The sequence below is a fragment of the Chironomus tepperi genome, unplaced genomic scaffold (genome assembly GCF_022539635.2).
Source record: "Chironomus tepperi strain 1889 unplaced genomic scaffold, CSIRO-AGI_Ctep_v1 contig_445, whole genome shotgun sequence".
Taxonomy (NCBI): Eukaryota; Metazoa; Arthropoda; class Insecta; order Diptera; family Chironomidae; genus Chironomus; species Chironomus tepperi.
This window is the reverse complement of record NW_027226567.1, coordinates 3,442,637-3,464,721: the sequence shown is the minus strand read 5'-3', so window position 1 is coordinate 3,464,721 and position 22,085 is coordinate 3,442,637. Positions and strand designations below refer to the sequence as shown.

Sequence of the window (22,085 nt, the reverse complement as noted above, 5' to 3'; positions counted from 1 at the left end):
CTTGTACGAAACAAAACAAAAAACTGTTGACTTGATATTTTAACGGCTTTTTTCCTGTAAAGTAACTTAGACTCAAGTAATCAAATAATTTACTGCTTCTCATATTCGTCTTGCTCTTTTATTATTTCGATTTATGCTTTCCATATTTTAGAACATAAGTTATAAATTAAAGAAAAAAAAATTGTCACAAGAATTAATGATGTAATGCATCAACATTCATACATTTATGGTAGATTAAATAAAAAATTTTTATTATCCGCTTTCTCTCTTTCAATATTTTGGTATAATGAAACTAGATAAAGTTAATCGATACACATTCCTTCTACTTTTTACCGACAGAGATAACAATTATTGACTGACTTCTATGGCTTTATGCTTATCATTTTTTGTAATTGTTGGGGAAATTTTCATGAAATAATAAACGAATTTCTAATTCTATTTTCGTGTCACTTAATGAAAGGTCATAAGTAAAGTCAAATGAACTTTCATGATAAGTAGTTAATTGAAATATAAAAGCCTCAACATAAAATTTAATTCTTTACGTACGTATTTAAAACGTACGTTTTTGATAAATATAGAAAATTTACGTACGTTTTTGTTACGTAATATTTCCTTACGTCTACGTAAAAAGTACGTAATCAAAAATCTTTAAAATCATAATAAAACTGGCAAATTAATGAAATTATAAATCTCAAATCATCCTTCATCTCTGTCAGTCAAGCTTCTACATCAACATGATCAAAACATCATTCTTACATTTATGATTAAAAAAACGATTAGAATGAAATTAATCTCAACCCTTAAATACTAAATCATAATAATTAAATTTAAACATTTTTCGGTGCATCCATAGCACAGATGATAGCTTTAGTTACAGCTGCTGCTGAAAGTGATGCATGATTCTGCCATTTCTTTGTTGTTGTACCATCTTTATAGTCTGATATTCCTTTAACAAGAAGGAAACTGTCTCGGCAATTGCCAACAATGCTGTCAAGAACGGAATTTAATTCAACATCTGTTGCCAATAAGCCGTATTTCTTTGAAAATTCAGTTCTCAATGTATCAGATTTAACTAAGTCATAGCCACTTCCGATAGGTCCCAAATGAAGCCTCATCGTTGGCACTTCACTAGCGTCTGTTGTGTCTTGTGGAAGAGGATGTTGAACTTCAATTACGTCACGATTTCCAATATTCATATAAAGTTTGTCGGTATTTGCAGCTGGTCTTGAATAGTCATTATCAATTTTTCCTTTTAAATGTCCCAAACCTTCCTCGAAATATGTTTCCCATGGTTTACCATTAATTTGTGCTTGTAATGACTTTGCGATATCTTGAAGACATGAATTTACTGGATAATAAGTTTTCAGTTCTTCTTCATTACTGTAAACATAGCAATATGGCTTTTCTTTAGTTTCAGTGCTTACAAAACTGTGGTCTGATGGAACTGATGACACAACAACATCACCAAGTCGTACGTGCTTCTTATAGTCTGTATAATGTGGAATTCCACCAGCAACACCAACAATGAAAACAAAATCAACCTTCTGGAAAGTACCAAGTAATCTTGTACACGTATTTCCGGCTGCAATAGATGCCTCACGTGAACTTCCAACTGATGGTAATTTTGTGCTGACAATACGATGAGCTCCAATATTTCCAAGTGTATAGACATTCGATTCGCCTAAAATAATCAATAAAAATGTCATTAAATTCAGTTTAAAGTCAATAAATTTAAAAATGTGCGAGACAATTTCATCATTTAGACATTTTGTGAGAAATTTCATATTTTTTTATGGCTTCTGATGATGAATTTGGCAATTGAAATGAGATCATCGATGATCAATCTGCTTGTAGATCAAATTTCAATTGCAAAACTTCCTCAATCATTTTAGCAAATAAAATAGCTCATAAATGTGGCTACATTGCATCAGAAATGTAAACCACAGTCTACAACAAATTGTACAATATTTGAATTGAATTATTTATGGATTCATTCCCGAGCAGCACAATATGGTAATGCAGTAAGTTAGAAATCACATGACTGCCATCAAAATCATGTGCTGCCCAGAAAATCCATTCTAAAATGCGCAATAAAGTACAAAATCTCTCAACAAATGTCCAAATTTTCGATACAAATACATTGAAAATACATAAAACGTGATTTTTTTATTCTGTGTATGACCAAGCACCAAGTACAAATGTGATATTGACTGTGTCAATATTGCAAAAATATATGAAGTCACAAAAAAAGTATTGCAAATGTATGATTGATGTCACAAAAAAGGTTCTGAATGAGTATGAATGTCACAATTATTAGGTATATCCAAAAAAACACAAAAAGTAATTAATTTTTGTGAATTTCCGTCCTTTTATCACAAAAAAACGTTACGTGAGCTAAACACACAAGACTTTTGCAATTAAGAAGCGATACGTCATTTGCTTTTTCTTTACGTTAGGTGCTTACCAAATCGTTTTTTCTTAGATTTACGTCTTTCGAGACCATTTATGTCTTTTTCTGGTGATGTTCCTAAATATTTTCATAGTAGTGTTTTTAGAAAAATATTTTCATAATGTTTATTTTTTTGAGTCATTTTAAGTGTTGTCAGTTGTCACATATGCATTTTTTTTGTTTGTATCATAAAATTTAGAGGAAATTTTATAGCTTGAAAGGGTAAATTACAGAATTTATGGTCACTAGAGACCAACAGAAGCGCATTTTCCAGTTACAAGATGAATTTATTACAGAAAATGTTCTTAAAGTTTGTTTAAAGTCATCAAATTATGTTGTACGTAATGTTATTCTTACGTACGTAATTCTACGTAAGCAATTTTACGTAACCTGAACGTACGTAACAAATTTTACGCAACGTATACGTACGTAATCAGTTTTACGTAACGTATACGTAAGTCAGAAATTTTAAATTTATTCTACACAGCACTCTTTTTAGCCTTATTTTAGCAAAATGTGACAATATTATGTACCAAGCTCAAACCTATGAAGCTAAGCAATTGAAAATCAGACAGATAGACATTACAGTCCCTTTCCATCTTTCGGAAAATGCGCTTGTAAAATGTTAATAAAAAATTATTGACTATTTTTCAGTTCTTATTTTCGTTGTTAATAGAAACATATGGAGAGAATGTTTATTAGGGAATAAAAAAATTTTTTTCGTATGTTCTATTTTCAGTAACTCACCTACTGTCGTATATCGCACAAATGTTTCCTTATTTTCCAACATTGAATCAACGGCTATTTTCTCGCAATATTGTGCTGTAATAATGGCAATTGTTGGCTGTTTATTTGATGCAATTGTTGGCATTTGTTTAACGATCTTTATTTCTTTATCTTCATGATGAATTCTCGTGAATGAATTGAATTCCATTGACTTGATGAGACCGCGTTGTTGTAATGATAATAAAATTCTATAGACCTCATCTTCTGGCCAACCGTAATCTCTGTAAGTATAAAAATAATTTAAATATTAAATTGAAATATTGAATTAAATAAGAAGAAGCTTCTCACCTTGCAAGATCGTCTACGGCAACTGGATTTGGATATGCTTGTTCAATAAGTTCAAGTACTTTTTCCGGTGTCAAGGGTATGATTTCAAACTCATCATTTTCAATTGAAACTGTAATAAATAAATAAATAAAAAATTATGAATATTAATGTCACTCATCCTACTTGTAAACAGCCGAAAACAGTGATTTAATTTTAGAAAAAGTAAAATTATTATCTGATTTATTATACAGCATGTGAAAACGACAAGTTCACGATAGGGGTTAATTGAGTTATTTTGATGAAATCAAATGAAATTATTATTTATTTTTTTCTTTATTAAGAGAAAAAAAGCCACAACGAGGAAAGTTTTACACTGCAGTTAACTAAATTATCTTTCAGTTCCCTTTCAATTCCGTCAAATAAAAAAATTCCTTTCTCGCCAAATCTACACGCGATCAAAAACTTTTACATTTAAAATCAATAAAAATTCTTGTTTTTGCTAACCTACAGAAGTTTTATAGCTTTGATTATTTTTAATAATAGCCTTGATGCTTCAAAAACATGTGAATGAAAAAAGTTTTTCCCAAATGAACTATAATTATCTTTAATTGTCTGTTCTTTGTTGGATTATTAACGGAAAATTTGAAAATTAGATGCAAAATAATTTTAAAGATGCGAAAATTCGATTCAAAGATGCAAATTGTTACTGATTTTTCTCACAAATTACGGAAAAGATGCTGACATTCGATCTTTAGATGCAGAAAACTATTCAAAAAGACGCAAATAATTCAAAAACTAATAATCCGTTACAGTTTATTTGCATCATTTCAATGTCAATTAACATTCTAGCCCGAACCCAATTCTAGTTTAGTTCCATCTAGATATAAAAACTGCAATTCCATTGTATTAGTATGAAAAATCAAATATTTTCATCAAACAAATCAATAAAGAGCAGCGGAAAAGTTTCTAATATCTTCCCACATAAAATTTTTCCCCCTAAAACGACGAAATATAGACGTGCTCTAAATCGAAGCCAATCGATCACACGATGTGATATCAAAGAGAAGACTTTGAAAATAGTTTGAAATTAAAATTCGACGCTAATTGAAGTTTTTGTAAAGCATTTAATTAATTATTTCGTCATAATGTTCATTTATCACGAAGTACTTGAGAGATCTGCATACAATGAAGGAATTGCGGTGTTTAAAGTCATTTCTCAAGTCATTGGCAACCTGTTGCACTTAATTAAACAATTAAAAAATTTCCCATGGTTAACAAAACACAAAAAAGTAAGCCGATATAAAAAACCACACAAAACAGACACAAAGGAGTTGTTATAGACAAAAGAAATGTCACTCAATTTATTTTTATCCATTTCCATTATTTTAAAAAAAAATGTTTAAAGTGAATGTAAATAGATCGTTTCCTTTTGAGATTAAATGAGAAAGAACACATAAAGTTTATGATAAGCGTATTTGACTTATTGGATGTGATTGCAAGCGATGGGGTGTATATGAAAAAAATGAAATTTTATTCGTCTTAAAAACTATCGTTAAAAAGTTAGATCGCAGCAAAAGGAACACACATAATGTTAACACGGATGTTATTATTATCCATTGAATTCCAACCAAATTTGCTTCATGACATAATCGCTACCTGCGCTTCCTGATAAGCCTCGACAATATTTACTATCAAAATCACCAAAGCAATAAATTAAATGACCGGGACGAGCTGTATTTTCAGAAAATAGATTAGATATTACCATCACCATTAGAGATAATAAAAATAAATGATTTTTTTGATGATAAAGAGAGAAAAAAAGAAATTTTAACAGTTTTGTTTTATTATTTTTCATCATAGATCAATGTTCTTTTTTTTATGAATTATGTACAAAAATAGAAGTAGGAAATTTTATTCATCAAATTCCCAATCACCATAAAGAAAAGAAATAAAGGAAGAATAAAAAAATTTCTGATTTATGGGTGAATCATGTAATATTATTTTTAATTGTTTATAGATCATGTTTCATCCACAAATCGTACTCTTTTAATTCGTACGCTACTGACATCCGAAGAAGTAGCATTATCCGTTTCCGGTTTATTTACATTCAATCTTTCATCATTTAGATACTCACGTGGACGTGATGGTGGTGCGGATGTTTGCTCAAGTATTCTCAGCTCTATTTCAACTGATTGAATTTCGTTGTAACCTTTCTGCATTAACTTCATTATCTTTTTTATGAATCCAACGTAATCTATAGTTTAATTTTGTTTTAAAAAGAAGAAAAAGAGATGAATTTTTAAAGTCTTTTGAGATTAGGTTGTCTGGGTGCATTTTTGACTTAAATGATTATTTGTCACACATTCTAAAATATGTCAACATTGGTCAACAAAATAAAGAATTTCAATAAACTCGATACGTAAGAAATTTACGTACGTAAAGTGCATTCCGTAAGCAATTTACGTACGTATTTTAGATTAAGTTTACGTAAATATCCTTACCCTTTCTAAAAATACGTACGTAAAACGATTTTCAAAAGCATTTTACGTACGTAATTTATCTTAATTCACGTAAATTGTCTTAGAAACGTAAACTGAAAATACGTAAGGACTTTAAAATCTTAAATTAATTAGCAGAAATTCCCATTCACTTCAAAATGCTTCCCACTGCCAAATCTTGAATATGAATCCATAACTGAATTATAAAGGAAATAATAAATAATCTTTCCCAGACGAGAAAAAAATGCACCCAAAAAACAAAAATTAAGTCATCACGATTTATTGCAGAAAGTTCCATTACCTCTTGGGAATTCTTTGGGTGAGACGAGTTCTCTGAAGAAATCTTGTGCAACTTGTGCTTTTAATTCGCCGTCTTTAAGCCATTCTCTAAACCAAAAGCGAATTGTTCGTGATTCTTGTGTATGTTGATCTGTTTTTGCGCTTACTAAGAAGACTCGGAATTCTAATGTTAAATGCGGTGCAACTTTTGCTGATTTCTGATCTGTAATTTACAAATTGAAATGCAATAAATCATAGAAAAATTGCCATAAATTACATACCTTTTACAATATCTTTATTAATAATAATTCCTTGATGATCTCCACCTGCTACATGAACTCTATCATCGACTTTTTCTACCAATTTTCTTTCAATTAAAATTACAGTGGAGTTTGATGTCTTTCCTTTCGGCGTCATAACGACCTGCTCATCGCTCGGCGGTACAGTTGTATAGTAATTATTATTTTTGATATTATTTTGATGATGATAATTGTCTATATTGTTGTTATTATTATTATTGTTATATGTTGGAGAACTGTTATGCTCATTGTACGAAAGCTGATGTTGTTCTGATCCGTTTTGTATTTTATTTTTTGGCTTTGGTGGAGGAGCCGGTGGAGAATTTCGTGGTCTTGTTGTCGTATCCATGACAATGTTCTATATTTGCACTGTATAGGAAAAAAGAAAAACAAAATATAGAATTTGTTTTATTAATTCATTTTTTATTTCATATACACATAAGTTTTGTCTTACTTATACAAAGACATGACAATTGTATTGCCAGATTTTCATGCAAGCTTTATTCCGTTTTGTGTATAGTTTTTAAAATAGTGTTTCAATAAGGACGAGAAAAGCCTTGGATAAGGATTTTTTGCAATATCGTATTGTAGGTTTAAGTCGGTTTAAGGATGAATCGAGTTGGATGCTGAGTGTAATGTAAGTTGTGTCGACGGACAAACAGTCTATTTTAACGTATAAATGACTATAAGTGATCAATTCGTAAATATTCACATTGTTACTAAATTTTAAAGTAAATTATGACTTAATTGTTAATTATCACGTCAGTAACTGGCAGTTATGTTCATTTATCATCCTCTGATAGCAAAATACCTTCAATAGAACCCCTAAACACATCCCACCAAAACGATCCCGTTCCAGAACCAACATTCCCAAAAAGAGTAATGACATTACATTGACAATATTTACTACAGCACCGAGCAATCAAATGTATATGTAAAACTATTTTTGATACCATTCAGTGCCATCATAAAGCGATTCCCAAAAAGAAAACTTTTTCATTTCCTTTGTGTGACGATAAACAAGCAGCAGACAAGTCAAGCATTGATTTTCATTCCGTTTGAGACTAAAGAACTTTTCAATTACATTTTGTTTGTAAGGTGTAAAGTTTCCATTTAAATCTTCTTTAAATAGCCTCCGCGTCGTCTACTGTATTATCGTTATTACATGTTGAAACGTAATATAATACAAAATAAAGTTAATCTGTTTAAGAAGAAGACAATAAAATATTTTTATGAATTTTAAGGCTGTTTACTTTGGGACTGTTTATGAATGATTGTCAGTAAGATTTGAGTTTTTAGACTCTTTTAGGTATAAAAACTTCTAGATTCCCCTAACAGACAAAGAGCATATTATGGTTCAGAATGATCACTACGGTACCTAAAAGGAGTCTTTTCGCCTGTTAAGATCCATTACTAATAAAACACGATAGTGACCAGTTGAAGAAGAAGCCTCAGCAATAAATTTTGCTGAGGTCACTTCTGATCATCCCTATATACTGTAAAGTTACTGTACATATTTGCTGACGTCACTTCTGATCATCCCAACAGACAGTAAAGAATTTTTTCATCATGATTTTCATTTTACGCTAAAACATTTTTCTTCCCGTGTGTGCCTTTAATTTCGCGAAAAACATTGAGTAAGTCGATGAGCACATGTGAGATCATGAATGCATGTGGCCAAAATATTTTTTGTTCCTCTTCTTCCTTACATTACTGAATGGATAAATTTAGTTTACTGTAAAAAAATGGTTTAATTTTCTTACACAAAAAATACATAAGAAGGAATTTATTATTATTCGATTCGAACTTCATTCGGGATATTTGAAACATGTTGTGGGTATGAAGATTAATTTATATCTAGCCATAATGACTATAGATCATTAAAAGGCGCTAAAATTTTCTCGACAGTTTAGACTATCAGATTTTGATAGGAAAAATAAAGGTATTTTGTGTCAGAGGTGAGATTCTGGGTATATCAGGTGTATAGCCTAGTTAATACATAAGGTATATCCATGTTCATACCTACAAGACCACCCTTGAGTTAGTAACAGCTATTTATAGAAATAATGACGTCTATACATGCAATTTCTCATGAATTTCCACATGTGTCATTCACTGACATTCATTATATAACTTTAATGTTAGTGTCATCAGCTGTGCTGCCTACTTCAATGAAAATAAATTTTCAATGTGAACAGTCTTCAATTTTTGTTCATGTTTTCTGAGTGATCAAAGAGAAGAATTTTCATTTATTGCTTGTTATGCTGCCGTTTTTGTGTATAAACGTAAAATACAGAAAAAATATACACAAATTCAGTGAATTTCTCATATTTAGAATATATGAGTGGATTGGGTAAGCGCAACATCTTGGCACTTAATTTTATACACATATCCAATTAAATTTGAAATTTCGAAATATTTTTGGATTTTTTGATCTGTGAGATATGAAGGAAATTTAGGTTTTGGATGTAAAGTAGCTTCTCATGTGGAGTGTGGGTATCTTTTTTGGATATCTCAAGCTTTAGAGTACTTTTTCTAGTTTATCTAACGCTTTGATTAGTTTTTAAGCATAACCTGAATAGATTTTAGGAACTAAGTGTAATACAGATCAAAAATGTCATAATTTAATGCAGTTGCATGGTCGCCGCTACTTCGTTGCGTAAACGACAACACGTGAATGTGTCCTAAAGGCTAAATTACGCATTTCATACCCATGGGGTCAAAAAATGAAATTCGCAGCATTGAGGTGTACAAGTGTCATATTTTCAAATTAATTCCAATTTTTCCTTAAAGAATCCACAAAATTACACAATAATCACTCAACATTTATGCTTCAAAAACAGAATTCACCCAGCCATGCCTATCACTTACATAACTATTAACACAGATGATTTATTACATAAAATTTTCACGAATAAATCATTCGCACAATCATCATTAATACTTTATAATTTATCGACATTTGAGAGCAACAAACATTTTTTACACTTAATCACAAGTGGCTGACGATCAGCACAAGTTGATTTTCCAGCTCTGGAGAAAATTAGCGTGCAAAATATTTACATAATCGTTTCAAGCACGTTTTTTTCTTTCTGTGGAAATACTGTCGGTAGTAGTATACGAAATTATTTTACAACTAACATAAATAACTTCACCTGAGACTACCAATATTGATGCACAATTTACTCTAGGACAGTAATTTTATGGAAAATCTTTAAATATACAAGAAAGTCCGGTACACAAATTTGTCCAAAAAATTATGAAAAATTTATTTGATGCCTCAAAAAATGCCAAGAAATGAAAAATTAGAAAATGTGTTCATCGGAATAAAAACATTATTTTCAAGCTAATGAGAAGTGCTAAAAGAAAAATCGTTGTTAATAATAACAATCGGCAAGATTTTTTATTTTTTTCATTTATTTCTCATGTTGTGTGTGTTTATAACTTTTGTATTTTACATCTGATCTCTTCTTTTCAGCCTCACCATTTGGGGTCTATATTTCATTCTCGATGCATTTTTTCATTCAACATTGATATTCTCCATAGAACAAAAAGATTCACATAAATTTTAACATAATGAAATTCAATGTCTGATGAGTAGGAGGAATTGAGGCCCGAGCGACACAAATGAAGATGACTACGACAAGGAGCTTTTAAGATTCCGTCAAGTGCGTAAATAGACAGTATTCCTTGGTAATTCTCGGAGGCCCGTCAAGACCTGTGCCCCAATGCCACCCCCCGCCCTACTTCTACCCTCTACGCCTCTGAGCTCTGCTTAACCTCTTTTATTAGTACCAAGTGGAAGCTGCCTCCGTTTGGCACCCATATGGCTTCCAAATGCAGGCGGCTTCCATTTGGTACTAGTAAAAGAGGTTTGGCGGAACTTTAAATGCTCCATGGCTGAGCCTTTTTCATTTGTGTAACTCGGGAAGTTCTCATCCATATAACATTGAAACGCATGATCAATTGTATGAATTTTTGTTATTCGCTTGTTAAATTCTCTAAAGAAAAGAGAAACAGCTTAAATAATCAAACAATGTTTTTTGTGTATATATACAACGACAGTCGGCAGCTTCTTGTGACCTTATTACCCATAAAGTTTTATTTTTTTGTTAATGATTCAAATGAAATAATAATAATATAAAATGAAATGTCTACAATATGCCTACACGATTGACTATGTGAAGAGTATTTCATGTTAAATAAATTACAAATGAGCAGAAAAAAAAGAAAATTAATTTATGAAATAAGAGCACAGAACAGCTTCAATAAATTGGAAATAAAAAAAAAGTTTTGCACAAAATTTAAAGAATGGCAATTTTAAAAAATGCCTACGCTTTAGGAATTTCATTAATAAAACTGACTAGTTCATTCACAGCTAGGGGTGTCGATTACAAATCCCAAGTATTTGGGATTTGGGGTATTTTGTAAGGATTTGGGGTACCCCAAATACTTGGGTTTTGGACCCAAGTACTTGTACAAATCTTTATAAAAGGGATTTTTCCTATATAAATAAATTTTTTCATATTATTATTTTTTTAGTTCTTCAAAATTTTATTATTTATTAATATTTTCATAAATATTTGGTAAGAAAAATCTAGGGTTGGCCAAAAAACACTACAGATCGGCATTTTTTTTTGCCGGCCCGTAGTTGAAAATGCATCCAAGTGAATTTTTATTATATATGAAAGTTTGTTTTGGTTAATTTTAAGTCTAGTGTAAGTTCCAATTTAGTGTAGGAAAATCCAGTCAAAAACTTACAATTTTCCATAAATTTTCACTTTGATAAAAGAATTTTGAGGTGAAAAGTCATAAATTTCCAGGATTTTTCAAATTATTAAGAAATTGTTGGCCAAAATTGCCATTTTTTGCAATTAAAAAAAATTAAGATAAAGGTTGACGTTTTCGAGAGTTTTATAACCTATTTGAGAAAATTCAAGTCAAAAATCGCAGTTTTATTAATTTTAAACAAGATTTACAATAGTAAATAACAATATATGGTTAAAATTTGACTTGCATCTAGATGCGTTGGCCTAAAATCCCAAAAAATACGCCTATTTATAATTATTTTTTTGTTCTTATTTTGGATTTGGGATTTGTACAAGTACTTGGGGTTCAGGGATTTGGGTATTTGGGATTTGTACAAATCCTGAAAACCCAAATAATCGACACCCCTATTCACAGCACATGAAAATAAAAAGAGGGAGTCAACTTGTGACGTCATAATCATGATTGCACATATAATTGTTGCTGCATGATTTATTTATTTTTAGCATATTTGTTATCATTTCGCAGAAATAATATTAATTATTTTATTGAAGCACAAAAGCTTGCAAATTTGAAATATGGAAGGCTTATTCGCATAAATGATAAGGAAATGCCTCGATATACAATAAATGGCAGTAAAACATTTTATTAATATTTGGTGATCACATCAAAATGCCAATTTGCAGCTTGAATTGTGCTTTAAATTGGCATTTAGACGATCGTTTAGCTAACTTAATATAAAAACAATTTTGTCAATTTCTGTCCAAGATCACAAGACTGGAGATTTCAGCGTTATTGGAATACAAAGTAGCTTCATAAATGGATATACAAAAGGTCAATGCAGTTTAGAATAAATAGAAAGGCATACAAGCTAATACATTATTCATCTACATGACCATCAAATCAGATAATCAATGGTGATCGTAAGCCATAACAAATAAAATGGAGTTAATTTCTTGACTTTTTTGTATTCAAAGCTTGAAATCTTCTTTACATTCTTACAATAATAAAGACAAAACTGCTGAGATAATTTAAACATCATAAAAAGTTTGAAGGCCGCTGATCGGTAGTTTAGTAACAAATATAAGTAATGACGGGTAATGACAAGGGCATTTCATGATTGTTGTTATAGAAATGAACCCCTTAGTGGATAAATTTTAGTGTTAATATAAACAGAATCGTAATGAATTCTTCTCTTTAGAATCAGGTCAGTTTGATTTATATGTGTCGTTTAAGTCCAGGCGTTCAAAAGGCAACTTGGTGTAGAACAGCAATGAAAGAATGTCAGCTCAACGTGCAGACTGAGAATTAGTACAAACTAGGTGACAGAGCTAGTAACAGAGTCAGAAGGCTTTCCTTCGGTTGTAACCTAAGCTCCACATATGAACTTGACTGCAGTAAGTAAATCCAGGCAACGAATATTCAACTCGCGATTCTTTATAAATTATCAGAATTTAAAAGTTTTGCCTGCAGCAATCTGCATTAAAGCAATGATTATGACAGACAAGTAATCATAGCATGCCACATACTAAGGTCAAAGTCAGCCAAAGTCGAATGAAACTGATTTCAACTAACTATTGACGTGAGCATTGAGCAGAGCTCGAAGTCGATATGGTTGAAGTCGACTTGAGTCGACTCGACTCGACTCAAAAACACTAAACTTCAAGTCGACTCAAGTCGAGTTCATTTTTTTTAATCGACTTCGAGTCGACTCGAGTCGAGTGTTTTTTTTCAAGTCGACTCGAAGTCGACTCCGGGTCGACTTCAAATCTCCAAGAAAAATAATTTTTTCTTAATGAAACTCATTTCTTTTTGCGCTTGTGAAGTATATATTTACATGCAAAAAAATTACCAAATCAAATTTTTCAGAGTTCATTTATGGGGCCGTTCACTTATTACGTTACGCAAAAAAACGAATTTCTAGACCCCCCCTCCCCCCCTCGTTACAAAATGTCGTTACAAAAAAATTTTTTGGTTGAGACTGTTACAAAATCCTAGACCCCCCCTCCCCCCTAAAAAGCGAACGTAATAAGTGAACGGCCCCTATTCTTTTTTGATTTTTTTCATGCAAAAAACTTTCAAAAAATTAATAACTAATAGTCATTAATTGATTATCTTGTTTAATTTTAAAACATTATAATAAAAATAACAAATAAAAAATAAAGTAAGAGATTTATAAACTTTTTCTAAATTTCTTTCTGTAAAAAGCTGGAGAAATTCCTATTTCATTAATTTTTTGAAAGTATCTTGCATAAAGAATCAGAAAAGAATTAAAAATTTGAAAAAAAGTAGATTTTGCAATCTTTTTATATGTAAATATATACTTCACAAGCGCAAACAGAAATGAGTTTGATTAAGAAAAAATTATTTTTCTTGGAGAATTGAAGTCGACTCGACTCGACTTCGAGCTCTGGCATTGAGTCTACTTCAGTCAATGTTATCCAATTTAGAAACAAGCAGTCTAGCATAAAATTTGGCAGTCTAGTCTAAGATCAGAGGTTGAATAAACATCATTTATCACAGCCAAAACTATCTAGCCCAAAATATTTCAATATCAGCACGCACACTGTCAATGTAATCTAATTTAAAAGCCATTCAATTTATGCGCGGTCTTATAATTAAATTAAAAATTCATATAAACTTGATACAAACTGAATAGTAAAGTCATAAAAGTAGTGATGAAAAGAAAACTACATTGTGAAGGTTAAGAGATCACCGATAATACATTAGTGCTGCTAATTTTATTATCAAAATCGTAATCCTAACAATAAACCTTAATAGATTACATCAAACTGCAATCAAATGTACAATAAAAATTGAACTCTGTTCATCATTCGACACAGAAAAAAATCACGTCCATTACACAATAACTGTAGTAAATTTGTAAATTGATCATTGATTACTGTTAGATGAAAAATATTTTTTTATAACTTTTTTTTTCGGCATCCAAATTTTAAAATTAATTAATGAGATCTATTTTTGTGCTTTTTATTTTCAAGCCAGTCGGAACCTGTGCTGCTTCTTTTTATTCACTATGAGGAATTCAATTATAAAACCGCAAATCAATTCAATTGTATAGAAAATAAAGTAACAATTCATTCCATTATCATGCTAATTTAGCAATTGTTAATTGTTCTTGTAAAACTTCACAAAATGAAGTCTATAACAATCACATGCAGCTGTAAGCATTTTTATGATACAAAATAATGTCAACTTGCTTATCAGCTGACGATCAATCATGTTCCACTTTACAAACATTTATAGAGGACGTTTAAAAACCTGTTTTAAATAACTGACGTCATTTTTGCACCTTGTGACTCATTCAGAATCTCCCCAATTCATATATCTCGTCCTACACATACAAAGTTTTTGATGTAAAAAATATGAACATAGTGCAATGAGAAATTCGAGTATAAACATCATGTTTATTTATAGCACGAGCCACTTCATATGTGTAAATTCTCACTATTTTTTGCTTCTTCTCCTTCCTTTTCAATTCCATTTGTTGAGTTGGAAGTGATTATTATTGTAATTCCACAAGTGAGCATCAGAACATAGACATGTTATACTTTTTTTTTAATTCACTTTTATCGTTTCGTAGTAGCGTAAACACATGACAATAAAAGTCGCATAAATCAAGGTCACGTTGACTTGACTAGCAAGTAATTCATTTTATATTAACGTAATAAAAACAAAAGTTTTAAACATTATTATGAAAAGTGAAGTAGCCAGTGACTTCACTCAATGGAACATGAATATTGTATATATGGATACGACACATCCGTTCACTTATACCAAACAAGTTAATATGGTCATTCGCGTTTTTGGGGTTTGATGTTATGCTTTAAGTGCATTTGTGCATGACTTGCAGACATTTTAACGCTGTATTTGCAAAATTATGATGTCATTCACTCTTACAGATATAATGACTGCTTATGGGAAGTTAAATTTTTTGATAAATGAAGCTTTTATATGTATTAATGGAAACGTTTTGTTAATCGTTGCTGTTTGTCTTGAATTTATAATGATGAAAAATGTTTGTTGAGCTGGATAGGGGAGTGATCGAGTGTTGAGAGTATAAATGTAGCAACAAAATTGCAGCAGTCATAGGTTTGAAGATCAATAAAGATATTTACTATGTTTTGAAGCATTTGTACTGAAGATGAAGCTCAAGTTGAGCTCAAGGTTGTTAAATTTCATCAAATTAAAGCATATCATAGCAGAATCAAGCATCAATCTATATCCTTTAAGCAAGTGTAAACATCAGCTTTTATTGCGATTCTCAAAGCGAATGCAACGTGCATCATGATGAATAGAATGACCTATAAACTCTTAGATGAGTACATCACCCTACATACTTATTCTTTGTGTACATTTTCTAGAAATATTGCATCATATTCTAGCACCTTTCGGTTGAATCATTAAAAATCTACAAACATCAAATTCTGCGTATAAATGCATTCTCATTTAATATTCAATCACGATGAATCATGCTTGTCTATTTACAATACCTATACAGTAAGTAATAAAAATTTGAAGTTTCCGTATAAAGTATTAATTTGGTTAATGATCTGTCTATTGACTGTTGAGTTCCAAAGAAACTGTAAAGTTGATCATAATCTAAATTTATAAATTCCGGCAAGTCCGGGATATATCCACAGCATTTATTTTCCCCCTAATTAATTTTCATACAAAACAAGAAACAATATATCTCCTTCAATCATGAGAAGCACTTCCATCATTACTGTTAATTTAATGATTTAAGTATGTGGTTTATCATCAATCTAGTTGCCAGCAGTGGAAACCACCCACGTATTTTATGGTGGATAAATAAAAATTGAGGAAATTCTACATAAAAAAAGAACTTCTTTCTATGTTGCTGACTATTTAAAAAATGTTCTCATTCTCATAATTAATGGTGTGCGTCGGTTAAGTTAATTATGATTAAGAGCACTGCAGTATTTTTCCAATATTATGCTAGCTCGTGTCAAAACTTTTCATTTATAAAAATAGTTACTTTTTGTTTCAAAAAATAACTTTTTTCGAGGTGCGTCAATGTTTCCATGTTGTCTAAAGCACACCTTTGCTTTCATCAGGATGGGCTTTATTTAATGCAAAAAAAAGTGGCAATATGGGTAACGAAAGAAAATAGTATCGTGTCATGGTTTTTGGCAGCGATGAGTTTTTCCCAGATGATTATCGTGTGAATGTACATTATGCGATGTCTGTCTAATTTCATTATCAGACAGAAAAAAATTGACTGACATGAGAACTTCATGATGAGAAATAGAGAGGATGAACTAGACATGATTTAATGGACATTTCTGTAATAATTACTTCTGCAACATTTTAAGCTTGTTTTGTAAGTCAATAAATGAAAATTTTTATGGATTGATCGACAGTTTTATTCATAATTTTTTATGGCGACTATAAATCGTTAATTATTAATGAGACTTCCGATTAGCACAATGTGGCGAAGCACAATCATGGTGCCGCATGCCATCAGTAGAGTTTTGAGACCTTTAATGCGGCGACGCTGCGTGCCCTAGCGAACACCCATAGTTGACAAAAATACGTTGCAACAAAATGATGGCAAGTTAATGTCCAGTGACTAGATCTAACGTATTTTTGTCAACTCGGGCACAGTGTGCTCTTGAGGATGACTGAAAACCAAATCAGTTCATCTCTTAAACTTTACAAATATTTAGAAACAAATTTATTTTCGCAAAAATATTTAAAAACTAATCTTTGCTGCTCGTTTTTCTTTATGATAACCTAGCATCCTCATCAAAGAATGAATAAAATAAACACAAAATATCATTTCAAGTTTTAGAGCTCAATGTGTTTAACAAATATTCATGAGAAACGTCAGAAAAGACGTTTTATAACTTGTTGGTCTAAATTTTATTATTCAATTTTCCTTAAACATTCAGTAAAATGAGAATATTAAAACTAGGCAAGTGTGAATTATGGTGAAAATGTTACAACAATTGTCATTCAACAGCTTGTAACAATAATATAATTGACCATTCGTATGAATACAAATTAAAAGTTAAGGTATAGCACATTAACAACGTAATGTGTCTTCAAAAATAATCACAATAAAATTTTATACGCAACAAACTCTTTTTTTATGATTAGGCTGAATAAAATTATCGTCTACATCCATGAAATGTGTATTATTTTGTGTCAAAAGAAATACTTTTCAGTCACAATTTCCGGCAGTTGCTCTACTAGCTCGTCAATCTAGTTTGCATCAATATAATCTAATCAATTGATTTCGAAACGAACCGGTTCGTCTGCAAAATATTTTAAGGTGATCAAAAATCATGAATGAGGGACGTTTGACTATGATGTCTGTCATTGAGGCTGACTTGATTTCCATAGCTTAAATTATTCATACAGAACGAGAATAAAAGAACTCATGGTAGACCAAAGAACTCCTAGAAGAAATCTGCTGACAGAGATAGTATTGCATTTGGAATTGGCAATTGACAGGCGGAAGCCAGCGATAGAAACAGCTTTAGGCATCATCTGAGGGAGGCCATGGATCACAGTTGATCTGTACAGCCATCAAAGTAAGTAAATAAGAACGATAATAAGCCTACAAAAATGCAATTTATCACTTGACATCACTCACAATCATCCCCAAAAGCTAATCTGATCTGCATTGTATTTCATCACATGCCAAAATCACTTTCTCAAATTAACAAAGCATGAAAAGATCACTTTATAATATCAAATGACGTTATTATGTGGTTAAGTAAGTAAGTCATGACGATACGCACGCGTCATCAATAAAAATAATATTGGAAGTGAACACCTCAAATGCTATTGAGTGATATTTACAAGGAAATGTTTGTGAGTCACAGCTCCGATGACTCATGTGGCTTTCTTATCACATCACAATTTAGTTTTGTTCATTCATATTTTATTGAGTCCAAAAAAATGTTCTATGTATGGAAATGCCATAAAATGTCAGCATTAACAGAAAACGACGTAAAACAGAAAAAAGGTGTTCAAAAGACCTTCAGTTGCGGTTTATGTCATTCCTTTATTAAGTTTTGGAATTGAAGCAATTTTTATCGCTTATTTTGGTTATAAAACGTAAGCCGCTTCCAAATTTAAACATAAATAATTGAAATTGTAGATTCTAAATGAATTTACAGTCGCATAAATAATAAGAGATGGTTTCTGAATTCGCCACAGTTTATTGCATCAGCAGATACGTGCAGTTCTTTTAAAAAATAAATGTTTTTATTTTCCCGAAACGCAATAAAAAGTGAAAGAGAAAGAGAGGAACAATCGAGTGCAATATGACAGAATGAAGTAATAATACCTAAATTTATATCTTCATATACAGCTTTTGCAACTGTATGTGTGAACCATGTGCCGTAAAAAACTAGGGAGAGTGAGATAAGGAAAATAACAATTTTTTGGAAATGCCATTAAATATTTTTACACTCTTATCCCCTCTCAGGAACTAAGAGACAATACGTATGCATTATGTTTTTCAGGATATTTGAATGTAAACAGGAACAACACAACAGATGGGAAGTTTTGCTGCATCTCTAATACAATGAAAACATTCTCAAGACAATACGTAATAAACCGTATGTGTTAAAATGTCCTCGAATATTTCAATAAATTCGTTTGTTGCACTGCACATTATGGTTTTTGAAGGTCTTCCGTTATACCGAGAAGTAACAGAATGTTGAATGATTATCGGAAGATGTATAATAGAGATATCAATTGAACTCGGAACAGGAAGTAAATTAAAAATTAATATTAAATATTCATTGAGGTATTGACATGCAATAGTAATTGGTCGTTAATTTGAAATTAGATAGGTAAAATTAAGGCTTGTTACCTGCTCGTAAAAGGCCATTACTTTCTAGAATACTTAAATTAATGAGGCTTATTAAAATTTTGTCAAATTGTCAATTTCTCATAGAAATCAAGATTGGCAAACAAAGTTCCAAGAAAGTCTATCCAATTTCAAGAGACCTGTCATTTAGAATATAGCTTCAAAAGTAAATAATCCAATGCAAATAGGATACAAATGAGAATTCTCGTATTTACTCAAAAAACACTGACCACTTTCCCCTCCTTAATATTTAAGTAGTCAAAAGTGAATGACCGCTGTCTAGTAAAAGCCACAGAATGCAAATGAAATATTTCTGATTTTTTTTTATGGCTTCTCTCATGATGATTATGTGGTTGATTAGTTAGACAAATAGAATGCAAAAACGACAGTTACACAATTGGTGGTCAATTCTCATTTAAGATTTTATTACAAATTATGGCGAAATTCTTAAATATTCTAGGCGTCTCCGATCTCTTGTTAATGTCATTACATATTTATAGGGACATTAAAAATGACAATGAAGATGGGGTTAGCATTTGATGTTTAATTGCATAGGAGAACGGACAAGGCTGACTAGTAAACATCTGAATATATGTATATTTAGATTTTTCAGGGATGTACCTAACCTTTACAGGAAAGGAGCATGTTCTCGAGAGCTTGATATTCTAAACTATACTTGATGACCATGCTCTTTGCTTATTCTACACTTGAGAGTTTGCTCTTTGCCAGCTAGGATCAAATGCACTCAATATGCAAAAATATTGCCAACGACCACAAGTCCATTGAATATTTCACACCCCATTCCTGCAATTTTTAATCAATTTATTCAATATTGCATCCCACTTAATTGACATTTATAAAAAATTCATGGATCTCTGCCAGAACGTACACCAATGACATGATTGCAAATTAAATTATCCATAAACGAATCAATATTTAAAAGCACATCACTGTCACTACAGGCTAAAAAATTTCCTAATTAAAATACCTAATGAGAAATTTTTTCTCTCCCATCATTCCTACTCCCAACAATCCATAAGTCACTATACATCTAGATGATGGAAATGACAACTCATTTTCTTCGTACTCAATTTAGCTCAATTGATCAATAACGTTTCATTTCCTTTAAAAAAAAAAAACATTTTCAACTTGTGTCGTAGGCATCTCTTATTTTATATTTTTAAAGAAGAAAGTTTTGCAATAATGACTCATCTAAAACACGATCTTGACGTTGTTTTTCTCATGAAGTGATTAAATAAAATAAAAAATAAAAACAAGAGAAAAGAGCTGCTTGAGGAGAGATGACGAGAAATGTGTCACAGAACAACTTACACCGGTGAATAGACAAATTAAAATCTTTTTTATATTTATAAACAAAGAAAAAAGTCCGATTGAAATGTGACAAGAATGAAGACGAAGATTCCTCGACCCGGTTGTTGTTTTTGTTCCTCAATGTTGTGTGATGAAAGGAATATTTTTAGACTACGAGACGATGGGGAACAATTCATTAGTTAGGTCAGAGCTAGTGTGAAATTGAATATGAAGCAACTTGTGGCAGAAGACTAAGAGAAGAGGATGGATATAGTGCAGTAATGGGCAACCTATGTGCCACGGCACCGATTCGTCGCGTGCGATATCGGTCGATACTTAATACTAAGATTGCCCACCACCGTTATACTGTCTGAATCACCAATTTTCCGATAGACGTCATTAACAGACAACCCATGAGCACGTCTGAGAAATTCGAATGGAAATACTTTCTTTAACATAGATTACAGTAAGATTAATCCAAAGACTACTTAAGTCTTGTTTATGCAGACATTCTGAATACTTTAAAATTATGATTATTACTTGATAGATTACAAAAGAATTTCACGCTACTTCCATTTCTTTGGAGCGCAACAAATTAAGCTTGTAGAGCGATAATGAAACTTATCGTCGTTGCCGACGTCGTCATAATCATTTTTTCATTATTTTGGCATTTTGCTGATGTCATTTTTTCCGCTTCCAACAATGTGATGTATGTGACACTTGCTATTAGCTTTCTATATACCGGCATTTTTCATGTCGGAAAATTTATATTGTGGAAAAACTTAAAATCAATAAATCTTGTCGCGTGAAAATTTCCACTATTTTAAAAACTAACACCAAAGGTTTGCGTGATTAAATTTGGGGGAATTTTCCTGTTATTAATAAAAGCATTTATAGTTGACCTTACCTTAGTTGATGTTTATTAAATTGCTGCTTTTTTTCAATGGCAATTCACTCAATTCTAATGAATATGTAAAAATCCTTGAAACTTTATAACTTTGATGTGAATTCACTTGTAGATTTTTTTGCACTTTTTGATAATTTATTTCTATTGTTATACACTGATATCGAGGCTCAATATACTTTAACTCGACTTTATATACTTTTGATAAGAATTTTTCACACAGACAGCTTCTGCACTTTTTTGTTTAAAATATAAACTCTTTATATATCTCTCTATAAAATTAACTACACTCGCGTGCACGGAAAATATTCGTTCTTATTACGAGAAATGTCAAGCGATGACTGAGAGGAAATTTTATTTTGTCCGTAGACTACTCACTTTATTTTTTATTTCGTACTCTCTGTTTTGCTTGCCTCATTCATTCGTCTGCTGTGCTATTCGTAAGTGTATTTGTGTTAATTCTTTGATGACGCAATATTCATGATCTCATCTTAACAGACTTTCGTTCCTGGATGTTTTCTTTTAGGCGCGATATTATTATTATTGATAACTTTTGAGACTCTGGATTTACTCTCGTTAATTGATGTAATTTAATTAACACTGTATATTAGAATATCAAAGGTTCACTTAATTATTTAGTTATTAACACGTTAATTCA

At 31.2% G+C, this 22,085-nt stretch overlaps 1 protein-coding gene across 4 annotated transcripts; it reads right to left on the bottom strand.

The window, feature by feature from the left end:
- Nucleotides 1–88: 88 nt before the first annotated feature.
- LOC139097963 (uncharacterized) lies at nt 89–21,986 on the bottom strand. 4 transcript variants are annotated; one of them, XM_070650013.1, is made up of 9 exons: nt 21,431–21,986; nt 6,561–6,947; nt 6,302–6,502; nt 5,637–5,756; nt 5,159–5,233; nt 3,524–3,632; nt 3,197–3,456; nt 2,465–2,527; nt 89–1,681 (listed from the first exon to the last, which is right to left on the bottom strand). In XM_070650013.1, exons 2-9 carry the CDS (start codon nt 6,925–6,927, stop codon nt 828–830), a joined length of 2,049 nt encoding a protein of 682 aa, XP_070506114.1. In that variant the 5' UTR covers nt 6,928–6,947; nt 21,431–21,986; the 3' UTR covers nt 89–827. The 4 variants fall into 4 exon arrangements, with proteins under 4 accessions (XP_070506114.1, XP_070506115.1, XP_070506116.1 ...); XM_070650014.1 differs by lacking the exon at nt 2,465–2,527 and having other exon boundaries at nt 21,431–21,984; XM_070650015.1 differs by lacking the exon at nt 5,159–5,233 and having other exon boundaries at nt 21,431–21,983.
- Between the last annotated feature and the right edge of the window lie 99 nt (nt 21,987–22,085).